The 12861-nt window shown below is 38.4% G+C and overlaps 1 protein-coding gene across 2 annotated transcripts in view; it reads right to left on the reverse strand.

Annotated features, from left to right (window-relative positions):
• The window catches only part of gli2b (GLI family zinc finger 2b), a 97965-nt gene that overhangs the window by 39834 nt on the left and 45270 nt on the right, over positions 1 to 12861 (reverse strand). The window contains exon 3 of one of the 2 annotated variants that reach the window (XM_077229800.1): positions 7893 to 7998. The exons of the other annotated variant lie outside the window; for it this stretch is intronic. Coding sequence (XP_077085915.1) covers positions 7893 to 7998 — 106 coding nt within the window. The remainder of the gene's footprint in view (positions 1 to 7892; positions 7999 to 12861) is intronic. 2 annotated transcript variants of the gene reach the window in all.

Genomic DNA, 12861 nt, shown 5'->3' on the forward strand with positions numbered 1-12861 from the left:
TGTCAGTCATTATAATCTGAACACACATCTGTATACTGTATCAGTGTCAGTCATTATAATCTGAACACACATCTGTATACTGTATCAGTGTCAGTCATTATAATTTGAACACACATCTGTATACTGTATCAGCATCAGTCATTATAATCTGAACACACATCTGTATACTGTATCAGTGTAGACAGCGTCAGTCATTATAATCTGAACACACATCTGTATACTGTATCAGTGTCAGTCATTATAATCTGAACACACATCTGTATACTGTATCAGTGTCAGTCATTATAATCTGAACACACATCTGTATACTGTATCAGTGTCAGTCATTATAATTTGAACACACATCTGTATACTGTATCAGTGTCAGTCATTATAATCTGAACACACATCTGTATACTGTATCAGTGTATCAACGTCAGTCATTATAATCTGAACACACATCTGTATACTGTATCAGTGTCAGTCATTATAATCTGAACACACATCTGTATACTGTATCAGCATCAGTCATTATAATCTGAACACACATCTGTATACTGTATCAGTGTCAGTCATTATAATCTGAACACACATCTGTACACTGTATCAGTGTCAGTCATTATAATCTGAACACACATCTGTATACTGTATCAGTGTCAGTCATTATAATCTGAACACACATCTGTATACTGTATCAGTGTCAGTCATTATAATCTGAACACACATCTGTACACTGTATCAGTGTCAGTCATTATAATCTGAACACACATCTGTATACTGTATCAGCATCAGTCATTATAATCTGAACACACATCTGTATACTGTATCAGTGTCAGTCATTATAATCTGAACACACATCTGTATACTGTATCAGTGTCAGTCATTATAATCTGAACACACATCTGTATACTGTATCAGTGTCAGTCATTATAATCTGAACACACATCTGTATACTGTATCAGTGTCAGTCATTATAATCTGAACACACATCTGTACACTGTATCAGTGTCAGTCATTATAATCTGAACACACATCTGTATACTGTATCAGTGTCAGTCATTATAATCTGAACACACATCTGTATACTGTATCAGTGTCAGTCATTATAATCTGAACACACATCTGTACACTGTATCAGTGTCAGTCATTATAATCTGAACACACATCTGTATACTGTATCAGCATCAGTCATTATAATCTGAACACACATCTGTATACTGTATCAGTGTCAGTCATTATAATCTGAACACACATCTGTATACTGTATCAGTGTCAGTCATTATAATCTGAACACACATCTGTATACTGTATCAGTGTCAGTCATTATAATCTGAACACACATCTGTATACTGTATCAGTGTCAGTCATTATAATCTGAACACACATCTGTACACTGTATCAGTGTCAGTCATTATAATCTGAACACACATCTGTATACTGTATCAGTGTCAGTCATTATAATCTGAACACACATCTGTATACTGTATCAGTGTCAGTCATTATAATTTGAACACACATCTGTATACTGTATCAGCATCAGTCATTATAATCTGAACACACATCTGTATACTGTATCAGTGTCAGTCATTATAATGTGAACACACATCTGTATACTGTATCAGTGTCAGTCATTATAATCTGAACACACATCTGTATACTGTATCAGTGTCAGTCATTATAATCTGAACACACATCTGTATACTGTATCAGTGTCAGTCATTATAATCTGAACACACATCTGTACACTGTATCAGTGTCAGTCATTATAATCTGAACACACATCTGTATACTGTATCAGTGTCAGTCATTATAATCTGAACACACATCTGTATACTGTATCAGTGTCAGTCATTATAATCTGAACACACATCTGTATACTGTATCAGTGTCAGTCATTATAATCTGAACACACATCTGTATACTGTATTAGGGGTGTAAATCGGACAGTTCATCACGATACGATACGATATCGATTCTCTCAGCCAGCGATACGATTATTGCCGATACCTCAAAAAATTCTGCGATACGATTACGATTCGATTCGATTCAGGGTTATCAATCGATTTATCGATATTTAGATATTATGTGCCAAGTTTACACAACCAGTTACGTTTATTAACTCACAAATGCATCCAAAAATATATGAAAGTTTAATTAAACTCTTTGAAAATGGCACACCCTCTCCCAATTGGGACATTTACAAGTTGTTTGTTACAAGTTACAAGTAAAAAAAAAACATGATAGCCTATATGAAAATGAACAAGAGTTATCTGTTTTTGCAAATGAACTATAACAGAAGAGGTTGTTTTGATTAAGTAATAATAACAAAAAAATACAGGTAAATGATCAAATAAAAGTGCATTGAAAGTATTTTATATATATATATATATATATATATATATATATATATATATATATATATTTTTTTTTTTTGTGTCTGGCAAAAGCAGATAACTCCACATTTCATGTTTCAGAGTTAAACAAAGCCTAGTAATTGCTATGATACTTAATAAAACACTTAATCGTTGTAACGTTAATCTCCTCAGCTGACATCTAACGTTAGACGCCTGTCAAACTTTGTTGTTGTGAATAACGTACACGCGATACAGAGAGCTTTTCCCTCACCACTAACCTGCTGTTTTAGCAAGATTCCGTGAAAAAGTTTCAGATCTTATTTTCCTTTTACGCCATGAAGTTCATCAAGTTCGTTGAAATCCATCCTCGATCACTTTTAATCAGCTTTGACGAAACTCCTCGCAGCTAGCGCGTCTTTTCAAAGTGACTAGCAGGCTTGTCACCCGACCTGAATACTGCGCAGTGCGCACTGATTCGCTAACACAGACTTTTCGGGTTGATTTCACAAACAAGGGTGCTTGTCGTTTCTGCTGTAAAAGATGAACTCGCGATGCCTTGACAGTGGAAAATACCCGCTTTTGTGACAAAGGGTTCTGTCAATCTTGTCAGGTGTCTATTTCAGCTGAGAAAAGTTCCGTGTGAGGATGTGGAGAGTGTCAAAATAAAGGTACCGTATAATCGATATTTTGTGTGTGGCATCGATGCATCGTATCGTTAGACTTTTGATCGATGCATCGATCCATATCGATGTATTGTTACACCCCTATACTGTATCAGTGTATCAGCATCAGTCATTATAATCTGAACACACATCTGTATACTGTATCAGTGTAGACAGCATCAGTCATTATAATCTGAACACACATCTGTATACTGTATCAGTGTATCAGCATCAGTCATTATAATCTGAACACACATCTGTATACTGTATTAGTGTAGACAGCGTCAGTCATTATAATCTGAACACACATCTGTATACTGTATCAGTGTCAGTCATTATAATCTGAACACACATCTGTATACTGTATCAGTGTCAGTCATTATAATCTGAACACACATCTGTATACTGTATCAGCATCAGTCATTATAATCTGAACACACATCTGTATACTGTATCAGTGTCAGTCATTATAATCTGAACACACATCTGTATACTGTATCAGTGTCAGTCATTATAATCTGAACACACATCTGTATACTGTATCAGTGTCAGTCATTATAATCTGAACACACATCTGTATACTGTATCAGCATCAGTCATTATAATCTGAACACACATCTGTATACTGTATCAGTATCAGTCATTATAATCTGAACACACATCTGTATACTGTATCAGCATCAGTCATTATAATCTGAACACACATCTGTATACTGTATCAGTGTCAGTCATTATAATCTGAACACACATCTGTATACTGTATCAGCATCAGTCATTATAATCTGAACAAACATCTGTATACTGTATCAGTGTCAGTCATTATAATCTGAACACACATCTGTATACTGTATCAGTGTATCAGCATCAGTCATTATAATCTGAACACACATCTGTATACTGTATCAGTGTCAGTCATTATAATCTGAACACACATCTGTATACTGTATCAGCATCAGTTATTATAATCTGAACACACATCTGTATACTGTATCAGTGTCAGTCATTATAATCTGAACACACATCTGTATACTGTATCAGTGTCAGTCATTATAATCTGAACACACATCTGTATACTGTATCAGTGTATCAGCATCAGTCATTATAATCTGAACACACATCTGTATACTGTATCAGTGTATCAACGTCAGTCTTTATAATCTGAACACACATCTGTATACTGTATCAGTGTATCAACGTCAGTCTTTATAATCTGAACACACATCTGTATACTGTATCAGTGTATCAGCATCAGTCATTATAATCTGAACACACATCTGTATACTGTATCAGTGTAGACAGCGTCAGTCATTATAATCTGAACACACATCTGTATACTGTATCAGTGTCAGTCATTATAATCTGAACACACATCTGTATACTGTATCAGTGTAGACAGCGTCAGTCATTATAATCTGAACACACATCTGTATACTGTATCAGTGTCAGTCATTATAATCTGAACACACATCTGTATACTGTATCAGTGTCAGTCATTATAATCTGAACACACATCTGTATACTGTATCAGCATCAGTCATTATAATCTGAACACACATCTGTATACTGTATCAGTATCAGTCATTATAATCTGAACACACATCTGTATACTGTATCAGTGTATCAGCATCAGTCATTATAATCTGAACACACATCTGTACACTGTATCAGTGTCAGTCATTATAATCTGAACACACATCTGTATACTGTATCAGCATCAGTGATTATAATCTGAACACACATCTGTATACTGTATCAGTGTATCAGCATCAGTCATTATAATCTGAACACACATCTGTACACTGTATCAGTGTCAGTCATTATAATCTGAACACACATCTGTATACTGTATCAGCATCAGTGATTATAATCTGAACACACATCTGTATACTGTATCAGTGTATCAGCATCAGTCATTATAATCTGAACACACATCTGTACACTGTATCAGTGTCAGTCATTATAATCTGAACACACATCTGTATACTGTATCAGTGTATCAGCATCAGTCATTATAATCTGAACACACATCTGTACACTGTATCAGCATCAGTCATTATAATCTGAACACACATCTGTATACTGTATCAGTGTATCAGCATCAGTCATTATAATCTGAACACACATCTGTATACTGTATCAGTGTCAGTCATTATAATCTGAAGTGAACACACATCTGTATACTGTATCAGTGTATCAGCATCAGTCATTATAATCTGAACACACATCTGTATACTGTATCAGTGTCAGTCATTATAATCTGAACACACATCTGTATACTGTATCAGTGTATCAGCGTCAGTCATTATAATCTGAACACACATCTGTATACTGTATCAGTGTATCAGCATCAGTCATTATAATCTGAACACACATCTGTATACTGTATCACTGTATCAGCATCAGTCATTATAATCTGAACACACATCTGTATACTGTATCAGCGTCAGTCATTATAATCTGAACACACATCTGTATACTGTATCACTGTATCAGCGTCAGTCATTATAATCTGAACACACATCTGTATACTGTATCACTGTATCAGCATCAGTCATTATAATCTGAACACACATCTGTATACAGTATCAGCGTCAGTCATTATAATCTGAACACACATCTGTATACTGTATCAGTGTATCAGCGTCAGTCATTATAATCTGAACACACATCTGTATACTGTATCAGTGTATCAGCGTCAGTCATTATAATCTGAACACACATCTGTATACTGTATCACTGTATCAGCATCAGTCATTATAATCTGAACACACATCTGTATACTGTATCAGTGTATCAGCGTCAGTCATTATAATCTGAACACACATCTGTATACTGTATCAGTGTCTCAGCATCAGTCATTATAATCTGAACACACATCTGTATACTGTATCAGTGTATCAGCATCAGTTATTATAATCTGAACACACATCTGTATACTGTATCAGTGTAGACAGCTTCAATCATTATAATCTGAACACACATCTGTATACTGTATCAGTGTATCAGCATCAGTCATTATAATCTGAACACACATCTGTATACTGTATCAGTGTCAGTCATTATAATCTGAACACACATCTGAATACTGTATCAGTGCAGACAGTGTTAATCATTATAATAAAAAGTTAAATGAAAAAATAAATAAATACAAAGTTCTGGCATAAAACTCTAGATGGTGCAGGCTAATAGGTCCTTTTACTCACATGTTCATAATTACATCGCTATCTATAGGGCGCAGCTGATTGGTTCCTGCCGTATCAGTAGCCATTAGCCAGTGAGCTCACTTCTCAACCTTCAAATACTTGGGTAGCATTTGCCTTAGCAGTGCAGTGTGCTTCAGAAACCCTCCACCTTCCCCAGCTCCACCTGTATAGATCTGCTATGGGTAATTCATGTACGCTATATTGTACAGCAGCAGCATGTCTTACTTGCTCACAGTAGCGTGTCGTGTATGTATAGACCCCTTTTGCGCCGACGTCACAATTACGTCACAGCGTTAGCTGGAGGCAAAACAAAGTGAAAACTGGAGGCGGCCAATACAAACCAGCACAGATTCGGCTACATAATAATGATCTTAAATTATTATTATTTTTATTAAATGCCATCTTGTTGTGTTTCTGGGTGTAAGAATCACCTACAGGATCCAATTTTTTTATTTTATCGCATAATATTTTCTAAGTTATTGTGATTATTTGTTGTGAATCATCTATGATTGTATACATTGTTGTGATTGATTGTGATATACTTTTTGAAGAACCTGGTAAGAAAGAATAATTAAATACATAGTTAATTATTATAATTTTTTTTAAAAATTCTAGAAAATATTCACATTAAAATTGCACTGTAATGTCACTCTTTACATTGTCGTCTTCTGATCTTGGCGCTGGGCAGGACAGCGCAATGTAAAGTTGCCACAAGTCAAGACCATTCATCACATAGTTATAGGCATCTAAAGATTTATATGCCCTCAGTTTGTCTTTACGCTCGGTTTCTTCATCAGGTGTAGAAGGCAGGCCACTCAACCGAGGTAACGTTAATCCTGTCAGATCGTCCATCCATTGACTGAGCGTGTATGGGTCGGCCAATCTGGTTCCGTCCGTTAAAATTAACTTTTTCAAATAACAATCACAGTCCTGGACAGTGAGTGACCTTGCACCTTAAGATAAAATCTGGTTTTCTCCCGTCATTGTTAAAAAACAAGCTAACAAAACTTGCAAACTAGCGTTAGTGAAGCGGCCAGAGGGATCGTTCTGCCTCCACCTAAGCTCCGCCCACATAAATACGTCATCATGTTTACCAACTGAAAAGGAGTCTATTGGCAGTAGCAAGTCCTGTACTTGCTCTGCCACAGCAGCAGCAGCGTAGCATATCTGTCCAAACATACAACATTGTCATACCCATTATTATGCCAATCACTCCGAGAGTTGTCATGACAGAAATGAGACTAAGATGAAAGAAGAAAAGTTTATATTCTCCTTTCCAGATGTTTGATCCCATGAATTGCACTTATCTGTTTCCTGGATGTGAGATTTGCCCGGCCTTGAGTGTTTTTTATCTGGCATGGAAACAAGGCGAGGGTTTAAGTGTTTTCTAAACGACTAAATCAAGAACTGAATGACGTAGCTCCGTTTTTGATTTGAATCTCAAAATAATGTGTGCTTCACAATGTCCATTTCAGTCATAAACACACATGCTTTTTATTAATGTTTTCAGCATCAAACACACTGGTTTGGGATCACCTGTGTCTGTGATTACAACGCATTTGAATGTTGCATGTCTGTGTGCATTCTGACCGCAGGGATAAACAAAGCAGATGCTTTATTTGCGAGCGCAGAGGTTATTTATATTCACAAACACTGAGAACCAGAGCCAGAAACAGACAGAGCTGCAGGCTTACCCATGCAAAGCGTGAAGCGCATGGGGTTCGTAGTGGTATCTCCCCTCATGGTGACGCACGTCGATGGGGATCGGAGAATGGAAAGTTGGGAAGATGTGATGAGGGCCTGAAAAAGAGAAGGAGAAATAGAGAGAGAGAGACTTGAGAAAAAGCCAGACTTTCAAAAAAGAAATTTCAAAGGCACCAGCGCTACAATAAAGTAACATGAATTTCACAGCGCGCTGAGCAGTTTCGTGTAAAATATTGGCACTATCACACAAGAGTGGAGGAATAAATAAATAATCAAAGTATCCTAAGAAATCCTACATCCCCAACATAAAAGATATCCAACTGGGCTTTTGACAAAGACCTGCAGCTAGACGCTCTTTGAACTCACACAGATGATGGACGTTATGAAGGAAAAACCCATCCGGGACGCAAACTGGGGCTGACAGCACTGGGAGAACATTCCTCGGCCTCGGCTTCGCTGCCTCATGCCAACCGGATCATCTCCCTCCTGAACCGCGTTCCCTACGCTTTACTGGCCCCGACACCAGCTCAAAACGAAGGAGCCAGGGTGACGTGAAATAAGAGGAGGTTAGGCCTTTGAAATCAAACACACTAACTAATGAGAGACTAAAAGCTGTTGCTTGTTGCCTCAGCGTTTTACAGTCTGCCGATGGCTGGCGTTTCTTTTCATCATAACTCCTTTGGCTGGATCGTTTTATTTGAGCCCAAAGAGAATCAGAATCAGCACTTTCCTGTAATAAAGCCTCCGTTGGCTCGGGACATCCCGTTAAAGGTCAACAGGGCTTCATTAGCAGTTATGATAACTGGAAACCACAGTTGATGTTTGGGTGCAGCCGCACCAACTTTATAGTGCCATATGAGAAGAGCTGTTCGCAATGTTAAAGTCTTTACTAGCTTTTCTTAATTAGTCTTTATTGAGCTCATTGTTTCTGGCTAAATGAATACATGATGTTAGTTAACTACATGATTTGTATTATCTTAGAACTGTACATTTCTTACATTTCACAGTCACCTCTGATAACAGATTACTCTAAATTGTAATGTAAAAACATGCATTTTTTGTAAAGCTGCTTTGAAACAATATGTATTGTGAAAAGCACTATACAAATGAATGTGAATGAATGCATGAATGAAAAGTCTTTCACTCCTGGAGCTCCTTCAATCTTTTCATGCCTAGTGGAGAAAAAAAACTGATAGAAAAACAATCGAGTTTCTATGTGCATCAACTATGAACACTGGTACTAGTAATGCTTGACTTGGCAGGAATGAGAGGAGGGTCAGTGAATCAGCTGATCTCTGGACTGTATTAACATTCTTTAGGGCAGTAGCAGTGGGAGGGTGAGGGGTGACCCAGGGAGGTCAGGGGTCACGGGTCATTATCTACACCTGGGGTTCTCAGCAGCTCCTCCAGAGGATTCATACACTCAACAGAACCAGTGTGAGTCAGCAGTCTCTCTCTCTCTCTCTTTGCTTCTTTGTCACTTTGTTCCCCTTCAGAATGGCAGACAAGACCGTCCCAAAGGACAGGAAATGACCCGCTGCCTTTCCTGTCTCTCTCTCTTCATATTTACATAATGTACAACTTAAAGCGATAGTGCGCCCAAAAACTAAAAGTGAAATAATTTAATCACCTTCATGTGTTCCAAACCTTTTTGACTTTTTTTTCTCTGTGGAACATAAAAGGAGACATTTAGCAGAATGGTGGTGAAAATGGTGAATTTTCAGTCAAAAGTGACTAAATTTATTTTTCTCACACACACAACCAGGGCTTGACATTAACGTTTTTTGCTCACCAGCCACTGTGGCTAGTGAATTTCCAAAGTTACTAGCCACACTTTCACTGGCCACAATTTTAAAATCGATACCATGGGGGAAAACTGCCATATAAATATTTTCAATATGATCTCATAATTTAGCAGTAGGTATATTAGGCTACTGTCACTTTAAGACCTGATGCACGGATCCGTTATACTGTTACACATGCGTTTTCTTTCTCAACTGTTTACGTCACGTAAAACATAACGGACTGTGTTTATGTGAATACTTGCCAAGACTTGCATTTTGACATTATTTTGTGTGTATTTGACTAAGTGCAATAAGTAGTGAAAAATAACTCAATTTAGTACTGAGAGGCGGCTTTATGTGCCGCACTTTGTGTGTGAGCGAAAAAATCTGAGGGAATGGGTAAAATGATGCGCAATACGCGCGATCTCACGCTGAAATTCAAGCCCTGTAACACCAACAATATTCATCCTGGGCAAATGAAAGGAGTGAGTGAGGAGAGGCGGGTTTGTGTGTCACTTGCTGTCGGAGAGATGAGAGAGAGAGATCATGGTATCATGTATCTATTTTGAGGAAAATGAGCATTTCAGTATTGAAATGAAGCGGAAGTTCGCTATTTCTGACAACACTACATTGCACTTAGGTAATTATTTCAGATGACTTTTTACTACATGACTTCAGAAAGCTCCTTTTAAGGTGTTTTTTGGTCTTTTTTAGGGCTAAACAGCCCCAGTTGTATTGAAAATAGCAGCGTGACATTCTGCTAAACATCTAATTTTGTGTTCTACAGAAGAAAGAACAAAGAAGGAGGAACCACATGAGAGTGATTAATGGACATCGTTGCTTCAACTTTTTAGGTGATCTTCCCCTTTAACTTGCCTTCAAGATTAGTTTGTTTGAGTAAACTAAGCATGTTTTGTTCTGTTCTGATCTTAAAGTTTGTCTGCAGAGTCACAAATTTACCACACGAGACATTGAAACGCTGAGATCCAGGTGCATAAATTCTGTAAATCTGCAAGACTATAAGCAATCTTTACTTATGTCTCAGTATTTGGCTTGTTTTTTAAAAATAATTTAGCACAATCAAAGCAGCAATGCGTGACTAGCTGAAGTCATGTGCTCTCTTTATAGTAGCTATTTGTCATGGAAAATGCCTCAGGTTCCCTTTAATTGATGAAAAACACCATAAAAACACACCTGACATGTGCAACCGTAATGCCACACAGCTGTTGAAAAAACAACAGAGATCTGGAGCATCTAAACACTGGGTTTGACATGCAATTCTGACCTTTAACTACTGAAAAAAGGAAACTTGACTGAGAACTTGCTTGTAGAAGGCCTGTAAAGAGTATAATCATGCTGGGTGTGAGAGGCGCGCTAGCGTCCACATTCATCGCCCGGTCGCAGTTAATGCCCTATTACTAATGCAGCGGGTGAATTACTGGATGGGAAGAGAGGTCGAGGACAAAGAGAAAGAGTGAAGTGGGTCAGCAGAACATGACGGAGCCGCTTCTGGGATTCTCATGGACCACCACATGAATCCTAATCACGCGGGTCCGGTTAAGGAGACTTTAATCACGATGTTGCCTGATGCAAAAATAAAACACAAACTGGGGTAATTGGAAGCATGAAAAATACACAACTTAAACCCAAACACAGCAGAACGTTTGCAGTGGCGTAAACACTCCTGACCGAAATAAGACGGCGGTGAACGTGAACCCGCCCCGGTCCCTGTCATTAAAACGACACGTTACCCCGCAGCCTCATTCATCTGTGCCCGCCCTCAATTATCCACATTACCACTGTTATTTCCAGCCGTCGCATTTTTCATGTCAGCACAAACACCCACCCCGTTTGTGACCCGCTCTCGTCCAGGCCCCCGTCACCGGAGGAGTGGGCAGGATTATTCGATCATGCCGACAGCTCCATTGTTCCTCTGCAACGGGAAGAACAAAAGAGGATCGCTCTGGAGAGTTCAAGAGGCACGTTTACCAGCTTCACTGAGCTCTATCCCCCCAGGGCTGTGGCGCGCAGTGGAGTTTCCGCCAAGGCCCTCGCATCTATTAGTTTTTAGGTGATAACATTTGTTTTCACATCTGGGGGAACGGCACAGCGGGGTGCCGCACTTTTTCAGTGTCGGCTCCAGAGCGGACGGCTTTCTCATGCACTTCTTCACCTGGCCGATGTTTAGCGTTCAAACACAGAGCATTTCTATACTCTTGACAATTAAAGTTCCAAAAAGAGCCATTTTTGGTTTCTAAATAACCAATTTTCCACTACAGTATCTATGCAATGGAAAGGTTCCATGGATGTTAACCGTTCTTTATAGAACCATCAATGCTAATAAATAGCAAAAGGATAAAAGTAATCCATCTTAACTCTTTCTGATGTCAAACAGCTGTGAATATTCTCAATTCGATTCTGAATGGCACACAACTCTGATATCCTACAGTTTTAGGAGCATTTAGTTGCATGCAATTAGTTATATATATAAAAAAAAAAACTTGCAAAAAAAAAGTTAACCCTTCTGAAAAGAAAAATAGCTTAAACCAGCCTACGGTAGCTTGCTGGTTTCCACTGGTGATGTTTTTGAGCACATGCTCATGTAAACCATCTTAGGCAAGAGCGTAGGAGGGTCTTGATCAGATAAAGGTTGTCCCTCTTAACTCTAAACGCCTCTTTCTGATGTCATTCATCTTTGAATATTCGGGCCAAACAAACACAACCCCTCTCGTCTTTGTTGCACCCTAATCCCAGGATCTAAAAGGGGTAAATGGTTTCGTTTTACAGGAAGTACTCAGCCACAATAATGGCCCTTTGAGTGGCCGGGGTCTTAGAGCGCAATTAAAAAGCTTTGGGCATTAATCATAGAATCAGGAGGGGAAATTAGACAGGAAATTCCTGTAGAATAAGCTGGCCTCAGGCCTAACCAAACACCGCCATGCCATCCACGACACACGAGCAGACCCAGCGTTGCAGTGCATTCTGGGATTTGACTTGCTAACACTGGGTTGTGCAAAACTCAGAATTGAAGAATAAGGTTCCTTTTGAGTCATGAGTGTGAGTTTGAATTAATTAGCAACAAAGCACAGGAAGTTGAATTAGGATGACAAGAAGAGGAATCCATCCATCCATACATCCATCCATCCATCCATCGATCCATCCATCCATCTATCTA

This window comes from Siphateles boraxobius, unplaced genomic scaffold, assembly GCF_051911475.1.
Source record: "Siphateles boraxobius isolate OS27281-9 unplaced genomic scaffold, OSU_SipBor_1 135, whole genome shotgun sequence".
NCBI lineage: Eukaryota > Metazoa > Chordata > Actinopteri > Cypriniformes > Leuciscidae > Siphateles > Siphateles boraxobius.